Consider the following 17949-nt stretch of genomic DNA (forward strand, 5'->3'; position numbering starts at 1 on the left):
TCCACACAAATAAAGTCAGACTTAAATAATTGGAAAAATATTAAGTGCTCTTGGATCGGCCGAGCGAACATAATAAAGATGACAATACTCCCTAAACTAATCTATTTATTTAGTGCTATACCAATCAGACTTCCAAGAAAATATTTTATTGATCTAGAAAAAATAACAACAAAATTCATATGGAACAATAAAAAGTCGAGAATCTCAAGGGAATTAATGAAAAAAAAATCAAATGAAGGTGGCCTAGCTGTACCTGATCTAAAATTATATTATAAAGCAGCAGTCACCAAAACCATTTGGTATTGGCTAAGAAATAGATTAGTGGATCAATGGAAAAGGCTAGGCTCACAAGACAGAATAGTCAATTATAGCAATCTAGTGTTTGACAAACCCAAAGCCCTAACTTCTGGGAAAAGAATTCATTATTTGATAAAAACTGCTGGGATAATTGGAAATTAGTATGGCAGAAATTAGGCATGGACCCACACTTAACACCATATACCAAGATAAGATCAAAATGGGTCTATGACCTAGGCATAAAGAACGAGACTATAAATAAATTAGAGGAACATAGAATAGTTTATCTCTCAGACTTGTGGAGGAGAAAGAAATTTGTGACCAAAGATGAACTAGAGACCATTACTGATCACAGAATAGAAAATTTCGATTACATCAAATTAAAAAGCTTTTGTACAAATAAAACTAATGCAAACAAGATTAGAAGGGAAGCAACAAACTGGGAAAACATTTTCACAGTTAAAGGTTCTGATAAAGGCCTCATTTCCAAAATATATAGAGAACTGACTCAAATTTATAAGAAATCAAGCCATTCTCCAATTGATAAATGGTCAAAGGATATGAACAGACAATTTTCAGAGGATGAGATTGAAACTATTACCACTCATATGAAAGAGTGTTCCAAATCATTATTGATCAGAGAAATGCAAATTAAGACAACTCTGAGATACCACTACACACCTGTCAGATTGGCTAAGATGACAGGAAAAAATAATGATGAATGTTGGAGGGGATGCGGGAAAACTGGGACACTAATGCATTGTTGGTGGAGATGTGAACGAATCCAACCATTCTGGAGAGCAATCTGGAATTATGCCCAAAAAATTATCAAATTGTGCATACCCTTTGATCCAGCAGTGTTTCTATTGGGCTTATATCCCAAAGAAATACTAAAGAAGGGAAAGGGACCTGTATGTGCCAAAATGTTTGTAGCAGCCCTGTTTGTAGTGGCTAGAAACTGGAAAATGAATGGCTGCCCATCAATTGGAGAATGGCTGGGTAAATTGTGGTATATGAATGTTATGGAATATTATTGTTCTGTAAGAAATGACCAGCAGGATGAATACAGAGAGGACTGGCGAGACTTACATGAACTGATGCTAAGTGAAATGAGCAGAACCAGGAGATCATTATACACTTAAACATTTTATTAAAATAATAGCCATTTCTTTTAGCAGACAAGCAACTTGCAATTCTTTTTTTTTTTTTTAACACATTTTATTCTTCCTTTCTTTTTTTGTGTGATGCAGTTGGGCTAAGTGACTTGTTCAGGATCACACAGCTTGTAAGTGTTAAGTGAGGCTGGATTTGAATTCAGGTTTCTTGATTCTAAGGTCAATGCTTTATCCACTGAGCCATCTAGCTGCCCCAGTATATCTAATTTTTTCAGAATTCTTTAGGGGTTATATTACACGCACACACACACACATATGTACATATATTATTTTACATACTATACATATTTTATTTTGTGATACAATGAGAGTGCACTCCTATCATATATACTACACTATTATTCATATATTATAACATTAGATATATGTGTACTATTTTATATATATATGGTTTATTTTATGATAGAAGGAGAATATACTTCTCAAGAGGAGAGCATTAAAATATCAAATTCCTTTCAAGAAGCTAACATTTTTAACAATTCAAATGAGAAAACAAGCAAGTTTTTAAATTTAAATTTAAAATTCTTCCATGATGGTAGATGCTAGCCTAACTCAAAAAATTGTCTGGAACTTTAATGAAACAATATATATGAGAACACTATGAAATATTAAAAGTGAAACACAGCTTTGTCATTTTCTGATTCTTTTTTTTTTTTGCTTCTGCTCTGGTCAGACAACAAAAAAGTTGAATTTGCATGGTCAGCTGACTTTTATGAGTCAAGATAATTCTCATTTTAGAAAAAAAGACTGTAGTCTAAAAAGAAAATTTATTAAAATTTCCATGCCATCCACATTTTGTGGAAATCATCTATATTGTTACATCAAAAGACTCTAAAAAGATCTCTCCAAAGAGATGCAACAATTCACTATGAGTGTGTTTGACCAAAACAAACAAAAAAACCTTTTTTTTCTTTATTAGACTGAAAGTGAATATTTAGACCAAGAAGAATTTCTTTATAGGAAAAACAAGAGTTCAAATTTCATGGATCTAGGCAGGAAACATGAAGATTTTTCTTAAATTTCAGAGAATTACAAAATCATACAATTTTAATGTTGGAAGGACCTTCAGTAATCATTTAATATATCCCATACATTAATGAATTTTCTTTGTAACATACCTGACAAATAGTCATCCACTCTTTGACGACCTCCATGAGAGTACTTAACACCACCTTAGTCAAGCTATTCCATTTTTGCATAATCTTAATTGTTAGGGAAATTTTTCTTAGCATCAAGACTAAACTTATCTCTTTGCCATTTCTACATATTGCTTCTGATTCTACCATCTGATCAAAAAGAACAAGTCTAAACCTTTTTTTAAAGTCCTTTAAATACTTGAACATAATAATCTTATTTCTGTTCTTTTCTTCTCTAGGACAAACATGTATAGTTCCATCAACTAATCTTCCAATGGATTCAAATCCTTTCACAATTCTGTTTGTACTTCTAGGGATAATCTCCAGCTTATAAGTATAATTTTTAATGGTAACATGCCAAAATACAACACTCCAAATGAGGTAAAAAGATCACAGCATTTTCAAGATATAATATCCCTATTTATGTAACTATATCTCTTTTAATAAGACCTAATCATATTATTTTTGTTGGCTGTCACATCATACTGCTTACTCATATTGAGCTTGAAGGTCACTAAATCACTCAGTTGTTTTTCAAAATAACTATTGCGTCATCATTCTTCCTCATTGTGAAGTTGACTTTTGTAATCATGATTTATCACTATTGAATTTTATATTGGATACATGAATAAAAATAATTTTAAGTGCTTACTATTTGCCAAGCATTGAGCTCAGATCTGAGAGTGCAAATACAAAAAGCTCAAGGCACTTACATTCCAATAGCAAAAAAACAACCACAAAAGTGATAGCCAAGAAGGGATGTTTTAATTTGGGAAGTCACAGAGATGTTTAATAACATCATAGGAAGATTGAGTCACATATACAGGAACAGTATTATTGATGTAATTATCATCCCTAGAAAAGGAGGCATAAAAACCAATGGGGGAGAGACATACTTTATGTAGTGATATGACCACAGTGCTTCATGGTGAATACTTCTTTGATAAGGGGAATCCTCACCAATCAGAAATACAGAAAAGAGTAGAGAACCAGATGAGAAGTGGAAGGCAGATGGACAGGGGAGCATAAAGATAGCTAGATGAAAGGTACTCTTAGTTTCAACAAAATGTTCTTTCCTTTCAGAAACTTTTTAGCAACAAACTATGATCTAATGTGTTAGTTATCCCTCCTAGATTTGGGTCTTCTGCAAATTTCAGGAGAGGTTATTTATGTCTTTATCCAAGACAATGATTAAGAAATGTGAAATTTCATAGATCCTGACACCAATTGCCAAGATTTACTATACATGTCCAGCCATTGTACTTAATCATTAAAAATATTTTTGAGTCCAAACATCCAACCATCCAATTCATCCAAACATTATCATTTTATCCATATCTAAATATATTTTCCACAAGAATAGCATTAGATATTTTATCAAAAAGCATTGCTACAATCTACTAAGTTATGTCCACAAGATTTTCCTTATGTACTAGTTTAGTAATCTTATCAAAAAAAGGAAATGAGTCAGTTTTGTTTGATTTCTTCTTAATGAAGCCAAAGCTGATCACCCTTTCTAGATGTTAAGTAACAATTCCTACAAGGATCCATTCTAGAATTTTGCCAGCAAATACTAAAGGTCACCTATAGTTTGAAGCATACAGTTTTCCTTTTCTTGAAAACCAAGTTGTTTATCCTTCTCTAGTCTTTCCCATTTCTCTCACTCAAATATTACTAACAATGGCTCAGCAATCATATTTGCCAGGCATTTCATTAATGAGGATAAGGGTCAAGAGCCAAGTGACTAGAATTCTTCAAAGAAAAGAAAATGCTCTATCACAGTCTATGTCCTTACCCAACTTGGTAAAAATTTGGCATAATTTTCACTTTGCCATTTTTAGCAAAAACATCATCTTTGCAGAAAAAAATGTATGTGATATAAGAACTATTCAGTTCTGCCTTCCTTCTCGTATAAATTACTGTCTCATTCACCCCAATCAAGAGTTCTGTCCACTCTGTGATTATCCTTTTTCTCCAAAAAGTTTTAGTTATTCTTAATTTAGCACACCAGTGTGTAAGCCTTCTTGATACTATCTTTATGGAATCATGATACAATCATTCTGTTAGTCCTGTTTGTTTCCGTATTCTATCCATTTCTTTTAAAAATACAAGTTGCATGTTGAGTTCCATGTGTGCCCATATCAGTTTTTTCAAACATCTCACTTTTCCTTTCCTTTATTTTTCCCCAAGGCAATTGAGGTTAAGTGACTTGCCCAGGGTCACACAGCTAGGAAGTATTAAGTGTCTGAGATCAGGTTTGAAATCGGGTCCTCCTGACTTCAGGGCTATATCACCTCACTGTCTCAACTTTTCCTTTCTCAATGAAATTATCTCTCTTGGTGTTTCAGAATTTTATTTCAGAGCATCTCTCATCCTCACTAGACTGACATAAAGAATGTTACTTAGTGAAATCCTTGGAAACTTTCCTTTGAACCATTTAACATTTACTTTTCCCAAATCTAGGGTGCATGTAAAGCTTTTGGATTTCATCTCTTCAATAAGTATTTCTTGGAGGTAATAGTCACTTTCCCCAAGAGTTCCCAGTACTTCCACCACAGCAGCCCATTCCTATGTGTTAATGCCAATAAAATCAAGAAAAGTTTATCCAAATATGTAGCCTTTTCCTTGTTTTTACTAATCTCTTTCTTGTTTCCCTTTTTTTAATGAATTCTGAAGAAAATGAAGTTTAATTGTAATCTACTTTCTTTTTTCCTTTTTCCTTGTTTTCAGTGTTCTACTTCTGTGCCCAAATTATGAAAAATTATTTCACCTCTCCTCTACCCTCCATTATTTTTCCTTTCCCTTAAAATAATGGCATTTGAACTGAGTTTTAAAGGAAGAAAGAAAGCATTCTAGACATAGTGGAAAGTCATTTAAAAAAAAATCATAGTTGAGAGAGAAAAGTATCATGTATAAGAAAAAAAATAAGAAAGCCAGTGTAGTTGGATTATAAATTATTTGGAAGGGACTAAAGTAGATGTAGAGTATAAACATAGAGAGGAACTAGTTTGTGAAGGGCTTTAAAATCAATCTGAGGATTTTATATTTGATTCTGGAAGTAATAGGGAACCTTTAGAGTTCGAAGTGATGGGGTTTGAATGGGGGTGTTGATGTAAATATGTATAAAGTGAGTAGTAGGCCTGATTAGAAATTAGAATTAGAGAGTTATCAAAGTGACATGAGGCATGCTGTCTCCATATTTATTTCCCTCTGGATCCATGATCAATCACAAATACCTTTTTAAACTTGCTGTTGATATATTATTTTATCTTGTGTTATTAAAGTCTTTAAAATTTTAAATAGATAACAGAATCTTCAATTTATATTTTATTATTTCTCAAAAGCAAAGTCAAATTCAAACCTGAAGCATTTATTTCCCAACTCTTCTATAACAACTCTTCAATAGCCATTACAATTTCCTTGTCTGAATTTCCATGTCATTCTACCTTTCCTTTAGAATTTTCATGACATCATTTGAATACTCTAGCTCCATAGATTCTCCGAACTGAACCTGTTGCAAATGACAGAATTTTGTGACTGGATTCAGGAAACTTAGGTCTGAATACCAGTTCTCACCTACACTTCACTTAACCTCTCTGAATCTTCATCTCCTTAGTGGCAAAAGGAAAGAGTAGGACAACATCACCTCCATGATCCTTTGAATTTCTAAATTTGTGATCCAAAAGATTTCTTCTAGTTCTAAATCTGGGATCTGGATGACTTTCTTTGCTAATAAGTAAAACTACTAGGGGTTTTCTAGCTGTTTTGCAAGAGTTATAAAAAAGGACAACAAAGCAAATCTGATTTTGAAAATAGAATTATAAATGGGATTGTAGAATGTAATATAATCCCCTCTATGTAGTCAGCATTCAAATGTTAACTAGTCAATGGAAACATTTTATTTGTAAATTTATATTGAAGAATATTAAACAACAAAAATAAATTGAATTGTCATGAAGAATCTTTAAAGATTTTTAAGAGCAGAGAACTTTCATATTCAATCTCAAGAACACTTTAGGGTTTTAACACTACAAATTTAAGAGTAAAGCTAAAATCAAAAATAATGTAAACATATCACATCAAAATTATTAATATCAAAATTTCATCTGAAAATGTGGATATTTTAATGATATTGTACTAAATATGCCAAATCCAAAAATGCCTTCTAAATGAGCTCCACAACCACTTTAAAGAGTTTGCCTTAACAATAGAGAACAATACAGTGAATAAAAACATACCTTTCCCCTCCCAAACTCTGATATAGAACTGAATGAATAATCTGTTATTCAAAGTAGCCAGTCCATTTAATAGGTAGAATGGAACAATTTCACAACACTTCACATCTGTGATTTCTTTGACGAGAGATCTACCTCCAAAGATGTAGATAATAATTTTTTCATGTCACCTCATTTTGCATTATTTGCATCCACATTTTCCTGCCTATCTTTCATAATCTAAGCAATGTCCTGGAAGCCATCCTTTCCTAATATTGAACTCTCAATGCCATGTGGCTTCATAGATAGATCACTGACCTTGGTGATCTAGGTTCAGAGTCTACCTCTGTCACTAGTTGTGTGATTATATGCAACTACCTTATAGAGTTATTGTAATGATCAAATGGGATATAGATGTTTTACAGACCTTAAGGAATTAAATACCAACTAATATTAGAACTAGTGATATCAATGAAGAATGCAGAGTTTCCAGCATTTATTGCTCCTTCTTGTCATGTGATTGTACTTCAAACTTTTCAAATAGTTTTTTGATGACAGGACTAGTATTGTTTCTCTTAAGAAATTCTGGGTTAATAACACATTGCAACTTGCTTACACTGACTATGTGACTCTCTATTATCCTTGTGGGTGACCTTTAAATCTATTTCTTAGAAAATGGGATATTTTATGATTCACAGCTGTAACAATTCATCAGAAGAATATTATTAGGGAAATTACATCTCACAAAGAAGCAAAAGAAACCTATTACATGTAAGGGAAAAAAGAGAGGAGGATGAACATTGTATGAATCTTACTCTCATCAGATTTGGCTCAAAGAAGAATATTGTTTTTTAAAATGAGCCTTTGTTTCAGTGCCTTAAGAAATGTATGCATTATTATGAGAGTTCATAGACAAAAAATAATCATTTCTGGCTGGAAAAAGGAAAGTAAGTGAAAGTTGCTTAAAAGAGATGGCATTCATCTGGAAATTGAATAATGAGTAGAATTTCAATAGGTAGAATTGAGGAAGAATATTCTAGACATAAGAATAAATGAATAAAGACATTTAAGCAATAAAGCAGAGAATACACTCAGCAAGAAGGAAGCAGATCAGTTGGTTAAAGTATCAGTAACATGAAAGAAATTAACTAAGATGAATCTGGAAAGATGAGTTGGAACTACACTAAGAAAGTCCTTGAATGCCAGGACAAGAAGCTTAGAATTAATTTAGTAGGCAGTAGGGAACTCCTGAATGGTTTTGAGCAGGACAAGTATTCAGAGCTATGCATCAGAAAATTTCACATGGAAACAATGTATAAAATAGATTGAGAAAGAAAAGAAATAGAGATGGGAAGAATATCAGGTAATTACAACAGTTCAGGAATAACATATTGAAAGGGTGATGGCTATAAAAATGTAAAGGACAATTATAATAGAGAGTCATTTCATTCTACTCAGAAAACTATCCAAAAAGGTAGCATGATGCTTACCCTGTTTCAAAAAATACCCAAAGGAATCTTTTAAAAATTTTTCTCATTTCTTATTGCCCTCTAGTGGAGATACTGAGCAATAAAAATGACCAAAATATAGCCAAAATCAAAAATAGAATGATACAGGAAAAGCAAAGGATTTGGATGAGCTATAAGTGAAGAACTGTTTTTAAAATTCCTGAGTCATTTGATGTTTTTTAAACAAAGGAAATATGTTCACACCTTCCAAAAACCAACTTTCATTGCTGAACTTTCAGCCAATAAAAAAGTTCAGCTTTTAAGATCCAACTGGATTTAAGCCCTGGCTACTAAAGCCTGTTTGACTACCATAGAAATTGAAGAGGAAAAGGAGGCACTTAGTTCATTTGTAACACAACAAAAATAGACCAAAAGCAAAATACTAATGGTGAGTGCAATTTTCTGTCATTTTCTACACATAGCTCATGAACTTACAAATTAAATAAATGATATGAATGCTGTGGCCAAATAGTGATCTTTCCCTACTTGAATCAAAGAGTCATGGTTCATTTGCTCAGTTTTGTGTTTGTGAACAGAGCACTAGATATTTGCTTTGTTACAAAACTCAAAATTTAGCATTACTTATAACAAATGCTAAAATAAAAAATCTTTGTCCATTTTTCTCCTTTGTCAAGAAAATGCACACTCATCCAAAAGATTTTTTGTGCTTTGTTTTGTATCATTTTTTTTTCTTTTTGTTTAAATTCGTTTTCTAAAAATCTTATTTGAGCTCAGATTAAAGAATCAGGACATTCTTTCTTGTGAAAGACATTAAGATACTAAGAAGATGCTTTGGTAAAGAGGAGATAGAGAAAAAGCAGCTGGAAGAACATGCCCACTAGAAGATTTCCAAAGTTAAGATGTCCTTGGGATTGAGCCAAATAGCTCATAAAGCTCCAATGTTCTTGTCTTGTCCTTCTTTGTCCCAGAGACAACTGTGAGAAAATATCTGTAAGGAATATGCATTCCCCCCAGCTTAAGATCCTAGTTGGTCTTTTGGTACTCAGCAATATATTTATTCATGAGTATAGCACAAAAACACACATATATGCATGTATATTTCCTATTAATGTTCATGAAGATAAAGAGAAAATTATTTCAAGAACTCACATGCACTCATTTAGGAAGAGTAGCAACCTCCATTAAAAGTAATACTAACAAGGAAAAGGAGTTTCCACCAAAAGCGGCTGGTATGAATAAATACCAGATTACATTAAGGTTTACAATTAACATCGTAATTTTTTAAGGTCTTAAAAAAAACATGATTTCAAACCATAAAGGAAATTAAGCAATGGAAGAATAACAAAATAGATGCATTATTAAAAACCCCACTCATACTCTTGAATTTTAATGAGTGATCCAAATATCCCCTTTAAAGGCACATTCATGTGTTGAAATCTTTACAAAATGCTAACTCATTAGAGTTGATAGATTATTGATCTGATCTTACAAGAAGATGTTTTGGGCCAGAACCTGAAACAAGGTACTAAGTAGAACTAATTGATACAATGCTTGTGTTCACACCTTTAGAAGTATGAGAGATTCACAAAGTTAACTGTGTAACTTTGTGAATTCACACCTCCCTTGAAGCTCTTAAGGCCAGAGAGCACTATGGGAGAAAACCCATAATCCCATCCCATTCTCTCAGAAGAGTCATATATAAGCCAGAATTACATGAAGAGTGGAGCTGGCTGGAGGCTGAAGAAAGCAGAGGCAGAGGCTGAAGGACAAAACCTTTGGATTTGGAGACATTTGGAGCGAGCTCTTGGAACCAAGCAGAGAGAGAGGCCTCAACTAACCAGGCTACTTTGGAAGGAGAAAATAAACGTTCATATTTTTACCAGCTGGCTGCATTTGGGGTAATTATTGATCTGAAGTAATACTAAGGCTGCCTCCAAGAAAACCTCCCCCAAGAAACCTACCTCTCTCTCCCAGAGAGAACTCATCTTATATATTTTAAAGAAGAAAAAGATTACCACTTTCATGTTTTTTTTAATATATTGGATAATTTTTAAAATTCTCAGCTTGAAAAATACATCAATATTTTCCACTTACAAAATCTTTCCTATATAATTTTTTAAATGTCAAATGAAAGGTATTATTTAATGCAGAAAGAATCACTTTTGTGTTTTGTTTGAATGACTATAAATAACTCATTTAATGACATCAATGTTATATCTCAATAGTTGCTATGTTCATACTGTGGTAAAGTAGGAAACCTATTGTTCTAAAAGTATAATATACATACAAAAGTATAATATATATACACACACATATATTATTATTTGATATATAAAGCAGGAGATATGTGTGTACACATAAAAAAAAGCATATTCCCTTTTTAACAGGTAGCTTCCTACTTTAAAAAAGTTTGGCTATATAAACTATTGTTATATATCACATGGACAAACCTATATTTCTGTGTCTATGTGTGTATATGTGTGCATGTGTGTGGGCACGTGTGGGGTATTACTGAGGTGAGAATGAGAGTAAGAATATGAAAAAGAAATTTCCACTTCCAAATCAGTAATACTCAGAAGACAGTTCTTATTGATTATAAGATGAAATGTGTATGTTAAGATCACTTGTACTTAAAGGAGCTATAAGTCTGAACATATGAATATTCCTTTAACCAATTTAGATCACAACTCATCTTACTCTGTGAAAGCTGAAAGGGCTAATAATTGAGCAACATGCAGCTAACCTAGTGAGGATCTTCTCCAAATGAATAAAACTAACCCTCACACATATGAACATAGAGTCTATCACCAGCCTCCCTTTGAAGGTTTTTCCAGATACCTGAAGCTTGTGTCTCACTAGCACAGACTTTAAAACATCTGGTTCAGCCTCAATTTAGGATGAGGCACTGAAGTGGAACCTAAGTAGGATTTTAAAAAAGCAATTAAATCAATGTTTATTAATAGAACTCTTTGATTCGTACCATCCTCTGCACTTTTTTCCCCCATTCAGTCACTCACTGTCACTATGGAAACAGAAGATACACAAGTCAAGTTCATTTTGGCTCTATGTTACTTCATGAAGGAAAGGGAGGGCAAGGCAAAGTAGGTCTTGCTATTATCCCCAGTTTACAGATGAAAAAACAAACAAACAGAGGTTATGCCTTGCCCAGAGTGATGCAGATAGTGAGTTTCTGAAGTGGAGATTGGACTCAGCTCTTTTGGATTCCAAGTCCAGAACCTGGTCACTGCCTCTACTCTACCTGCCTGCTAGAGAGAATTGGATTTGGATCTGCCATTGATACTTATTACCTCTATGGGTTTAGGCAAGTTATTTAACCTCTCTGGGTCATTTTCTTCATTTGTAAAATGAAGAAATTGGATAAGAGTGTTTAATATCCCTTCCAGCTCTAACCTAAAGATTGGGAATTACCCTAGTGATTTTTTTTCCTAGCTCAGTATAATCTACTGGGCAGTATTCTACTGTGATATATATAGTCTTATGAAACCAGGGTTACTTCCAAGCCCCAATTATAAAGAGTAGGACTTTTTCTCAGAAAGCTTAATATAATACTTATTTAATAAAGTTTTTTTTAATTTGAAACATTTTAAAAATATGTAGATTACTTGGAATGCTTGGTTATAAGATATTTGATGAAGATAACAAAAATAATTTTTCAACTGTTTGGTTATGCACACATATATTGTATCTAGGATATACTATAACCTATTCAACATGTAAAGGACTGCTTGCCATCTAGGGGAGGGGATGGAGAGAGGGAGGGGAAAAATCAGAACAGAAGTGAATGCAAGGAATAATGCTGTAAAAAATTACCCTGGCATGGGTTCTATCAATAAAAAGTTATTTTAAAAAAATAATAATAATTTTTCATTAACTTAGAGAGGTTTTTACTGAGATAACAATATCTACCTTCAAAACCCATCTGAAAGATAATTAAGAGAGACACACACACAAATACACAGAGAGACAGAGATATTGGGGAGAGAAAGTGGGGGAGAAAAGGAGAGAGACAGAGACAGAGAGAGAGGAGAGAAAGAGGAGAGAGAGAGAGAGAGAGAGAGAGAGAGAGAGAGAGAGAGAGAGAGAAGAGAGATAGAGACAGAGACAAAGACTAAAAGAGACAGAGAAGGAGGGTGGGAGGGAGAAAAGGCGAGAGAGAGGTAGGAGGGAGGGAGGGAGGGAAGCAAATAATATGGTCAAGCTTTCTAATTGTAATCATTTTAATGAAATAACAGTTTAGCAGGTGTCAGACCTATTTGCTCTATTATAAAAGAGCTGATTCACTACATATAAGAAACTAGCAAAGTTTGTACTAGCTGGAATGCAATACAAAAAATAAGCGAATTTATTATTGGCAGATAAGCAAGATAAATGGATAATGTAGAAGAGGGGTGAAGGTTGCTGCCCCTTACTATATCACCTAGTTTTCTGTCCTGCCCTTAGCTTATTTTATATGTCAATCAGGGAGAAATTTGGGAAGAACATCATTGTCTCAGCTCTGACAAATCTCTTTACATAGTTGGGGGAGTAAAGAGGTATCATCTTTGAAACAGACTTTGGGGAGATAGACTAATAACAAGGAAGTAAGGAAGAATTAGAAGAATTTTCTAACAATTATAACGATAAAAGTCCGGCAGCAAAAATGTTTGTATGTCTACAGTAATAGAAAGGTGATCAAAATAACAGACAGAATTTTCAGTTGCTCCTTAGAATACTTGGCCAGAAGTCAATTATACTCATCTTCTTGAGTTTAAATATGACCTCAGATACTTACTAGCTATGTGATCTTGGACAAATCATTTAACCTTATTTCCCTCAGTTTTTAATCTGCAAAATGAGCTGGAGAAGGAAATGATAAACCTCCCTAGTATTTTTGCCAGGGAAATCCCAAAAGAGTTCATGAATGAAATGAATAAATGAAAAAAATGACTAAACAACAAGTACACACACACACACACACACACACACACACACATATTTGCATAGCATATATCCACATTAGTCATGTTACAAAAGGTGAAAAATGCAAGAAAAGAAAACATGCTTCAGTCTGAATTCAGGGTTTATCAGTTTTCACTCCAGCCACAGATAGTGTTTTTCATTATGAGTCCTTTGGAATTAGATCACTGTTCTAAACAGATTTAGTGAGCTTATGAACAAAGTTGTACAAGAGGATATGGTATGGATAGATTGTGAACTACACACCACAAAGACACCTATATTGATGAGACCAGAGTTCCACCAAAATGCTAAAATAGTCTGCTCGCTGCTGATTGAAAGCCAACTAAAGAGATGAAAGAGCTTTGGCTCAAACAAAATATAATTCCTCTCCTAGCCAAATATATGTATGGGTAAGAGCAAGGTGTCAACGCAATGTGAACTACAGAAAGTTATTTTTCACTTACTTCAGAAAAAAAAAAGCTTAGTGTAACCACAATGATATATTTCCTTCTACTCCATTCTTCAGTATCATAAAAATAGTATCTTTTTCTTGTCTCAAAGCATTGATAGATAGATAGATAGATAGATAGATAGATGGATAGATAGATGGATGGATGGATGATAGGTAGAGTTGGAAAGTGGTTAATGAAACAAGTTACTTTCCAAAGGCTATACAGAATTGTAAGATTAACAGGCGATCACATAATGATCATAATGAAATCATTTAGAAGTTACCTTTTTGGTACATTTCTTTACAGTATTGATTAACTCCTGCATCACCAGGTCTACACTCTTCAGTGAAGGTCCTTTTAGCTTTACAATTTGTTTTTTAACTATTGCTTCAAATGCCATATCTGGAGTAAATAATCCTGTCCTGTAAATAGAGAATAAAACATATCAGATAATTTTAGTACTAAGATTTAAACTGGTATAGCACTTATGGTAATAAAAACAAAGCATTTAAGTTTATTTCATCTGTAGTAATTAAAAAATACAAAGCAATTTTGAGGCACATAGTGATTTGCAACTTCCATGGTGCTATTGTTAATAATGTTATTTATTGGTCTCTACAATTCACGTTTGATACCAATCTGTGAAATGATACATACAAAGTTGGAAAAGAATAACACTGCTTTAAAGTATCATACAAAAGTAGATTTAACAAGGAAAGAAAAATGACAATTACTGAAGGGAATATGGGAAAATAGAGACACTAAATGATGGATTTATAAATTGATCCACCCATTCTGAAGAACAATCTGGAACTATGCCCAAAGGACATACTCTTTAATCTAGCAATACCACTATTCGATCTGTTTCTCAAAGAGATACAAAAAAGGAAGAAACAAAACCTATTTGTACAAAAAGATTTATTGTATATGTTTTTATGGCGGCAAAAAATGGGAAACAGAGAATATCTATCAATTGGGGGCATGGCCAAACAAGTTGTGATCTATGATTGTGATGGAATACTATTTTGTTGCAAGAAATGACAAAGTGGATGCTTCAGGAAAACCTTGGAAGATCGATATGAGATGATACAAAGTGAGAAGAGCAGAATTGGGAGAACATAGTATACAATTACAGAAATGTTGCAATAACAATCAGTTGTGAAAGATTAGCTAATCTGTTTAATACAATGATCTAAGACAATTCTTAAATTCTTAAAATTCAATAACAATGAATGAGAAAGGATAAGAGTTCTATCACCAACTCATTATATATATATACAGATAACGTTGTGATCCTCAATTCTTCATATATAAAATGAGTAGGATGATTAGATTATGTCTAAGTTCTCTTCCACTTTCAAAATTAAATTATTCTAAGTTTCTTTTTTTCACTGTATTTCCCAAAAGCAACTAAGAAGATGTGAATTTGCCAAAATTACAAAAAACAATAGCGTAAATTTAAATTTCTGGCCCAAATTTTCAATTTTTACAAAGGGTCCCACTGTTACAAAGACCACCAATAAAGTAACTAACCCCCCTTTTTTCTTGCTCCAGATGTAAGAGAAGCTTTACTAATATATTAATTATCTTTTCAATAGCTTTATGTCAGTCACTCAGTCAGCAACAATTTATTGAGCACATAGTATGTATTAGCCACAGTGATAAGTAGTGGAAATTAAAAAAAAAAAAAAAAGACAAAGATAGTCCCTTCCCTCAAGGAGCTCACATTCTAATGAGAGAAACAAAATGAAAACAACTAAGTATATACAAGATGAATGCAGGGTACACTAAATATAATCTATCTCAAAGAGAAAATGATGGTATTAAGAGGAAGCATAGAAGGCTCCTAAAAGGCTTTTAGTCAGCAGGTCCAGCTTCCATGAAGATCTCCTATCTACAATTTAGACTTATGCAAAAAGAAAGTTTTCCCTAAAAAAAATATATATATGTTTGGATTTTAAATCCTGGCTTTGAATATGGTCTATATACTGATGCTATGTAAGAAAACTAAAATATAACTCAAATGATTAACTATATTCATGGCCAATATTCTGTGTCATGACAAAATAGAATAATGTTGTGTGTCAGGAGACATAAAGTTGGGAGCCCTGGGTTTGTATCCTACCTTGAACACATGTTAGCTGTGAGATAAAGAACAAATTACTAACCTCTCAGTGCCTTAGTCTCCTGTTCTGTAAAACAGAAATAATAACACTTGCAATATTATTATGAGGAAAACCTTTTGTAAGTCTTAAAAAAAACTTATATATAAGTAGGGCTTGTCATTGTTACTATCAAAGCATAAACATCCAAACTCTTTTACATAGTTCAAATAATCATTGCATGTAGCATATTATAGATTCACTAATTCAATTTAAAAGTTAAGTTGAAATGCAACTTTTCAAAAACATAAAGCAAGATACCTTTGTATCTTGCATAACTAATATTCAGAGGTGATTCTAGGCTTAATTTTGAATAAAATATTAAGGGAATAAAAGTGCCTGATGTCACATAGGCAAGACACTTAACTCTTGCTGGTATAAAACTAGAAAAGGGAATAGGAAATCACTCCTATATATTCACTAGAAAATTCCATGAGCTGTTAATAGACAAAATCACAAAGAGTCAGGCAGGACAAAATGACTGAACAGCAATAATAACAAAGTTGATTGTAAGAGAGTAAAAATGTGTATGTGTGTGTGGAGAGAGAGAGAGAGAGAGAGAGAGAGAGAGAGAGAGAGAGAGAGAGAGAGAGAGAGAGAGAGAGAGAGAAGGAGAAGTAAAGAGATTATACATATAGAATTAGGGCACTCATAACATATTTTTTTTAATTTGTTTTAGTTTTTCTCCAAAAAAATGTTTCAAGCCTGTCAAGGTCAGAAAAATCTGTGTGCACTACAATAGAAAAAACCCAGAATTATTGGTAAAAGCTCCTTGGACCAAATTTTATCTGTGCTACTTAGTATGTCACTTTACCTTATCAGCTTCAGCTTCTTCCTCTGTAAAAATGAAGGAACTGGATTAAATGAAGACTAGGACTCCTTTTAGATTTAAACCTGAATTCCAGGGATTAAGCAAGAAATCTATAGTGCTTATAAAAGCAAGAGGGAGAAAATGGGTGCAAAAACAAGAAATAAAGATTTTTTTAAAAAAATTAAAAATAATCCAGATATCAAGAGAGGGGTTTTGGCAGAAAATCAAATTAAGACAAAATGATTGAGCATTCATTTGACAAGCATGTATCTATTCCTTTCTAGAGCATCAAAGCACTCCTGTTAGATACTTAAAGAATGAAAAGCAAATTTTTGTCTGGAACTTAAAAGATTTGAATTTTATTCACAATTATAGCACTTATTGACTGTCTTATACTTAGAAAATTATTCTCTCCTCTTTCTTTAAAACTCAGCAAAGATCCCATTTTCTGCAGGAGACCATTCCTATTCTTCCCTGACCAAGTGATACTCTTCCCCACCAGGATGCTTCCATTTACAAGTATAATTATGTTCTTGTGGTCTTCTTTATTTGGCTGTGAGCAACTTGAGGACAGGAATCTTGTCTTTTTGTCTTTCTTTTTAGCCCTAGTATTGAACATAGTGCCTGGCACTTAAGAAGTCAATAAATGCTTATTGACTAAATGACTTATTTAATCCAAATTCAGATATTTCCAAAATGAGTACAATTAAATCTTATACCCCCCAAAAGATAAGTATGATTATGAATGCAATACATACTCAGTCTCAAGTTTTATCTGGAAAAATTATTGTTTATGGCCAATACTAATTGACAGTAGAGAGAAAATTGTCCAAATATTTTAAAAGTATTAATTTTTAAAAATCTCCACTTAATTTTGGAATATATTCAACCACATATGCTTAGCCATATATGCATATATAAAGTAACTGCAAATTGATCCCTTTATCTTCCTATCCCTAACATCTTCCCAAATTGAGCCTAAGATTAATAGTTAACTTAATAAGAGAGAGACAAAGATATCCTGCATTATCTAAAATAGCTAGCAAAGTTGAAAAAAAATAGCTTAATGTATATTACTTCATGACATGTGACGGATATAGTGTGGTCTACTTTATTAGAAGACCCCACATTTAAAAAAAACCCACATTTCTGTGCAAAAAAAAGGGGGAAAGGAGAGTAACTAAAATCCATCTATATAAAAGCAATTGGTTGCAAGAAAATAGAAGAGTATCATTATAGAAACTAGAAATAGGATTTGCTATTAATGACTCCTG

The 17949-nt window shown here is 32.9% G+C and overlaps 1 protein-coding gene across 3 annotated transcripts in view; it reads right to left on the bottom strand.

Moving 5' to 3' along the window:
• DNM3 (dynamin 3) overlaps positions 1–17949 on the bottom strand; it is a 581691-nt gene that overhangs the window by 397525 nt on the left and 166217 nt on the right. For all 3 annotated transcript variants that reach the window (XM_051998949.1, XM_051998948.1, XM_051998947.1), the window contains exon 10: positions 13986–14124. In XM_051998949.1, the coding sequence (XP_051854909.1) occupies positions 13986–14124 (139 nt within the window). The remainder of the gene's footprint in view (positions 1–13985; positions 14125–17949) is intronic.

Source organism: Antechinus flavipes, chromosome 4 (assembly GCF_016432865.1).
Source record: "Antechinus flavipes isolate AdamAnt ecotype Samford, QLD, Australia chromosome 4, AdamAnt_v2, whole genome shotgun sequence".
Classification (NCBI taxonomy): domain Eukaryota; kingdom Metazoa; phylum Chordata; class Mammalia; order Dasyuromorphia; family Dasyuridae; genus Antechinus; species Antechinus flavipes.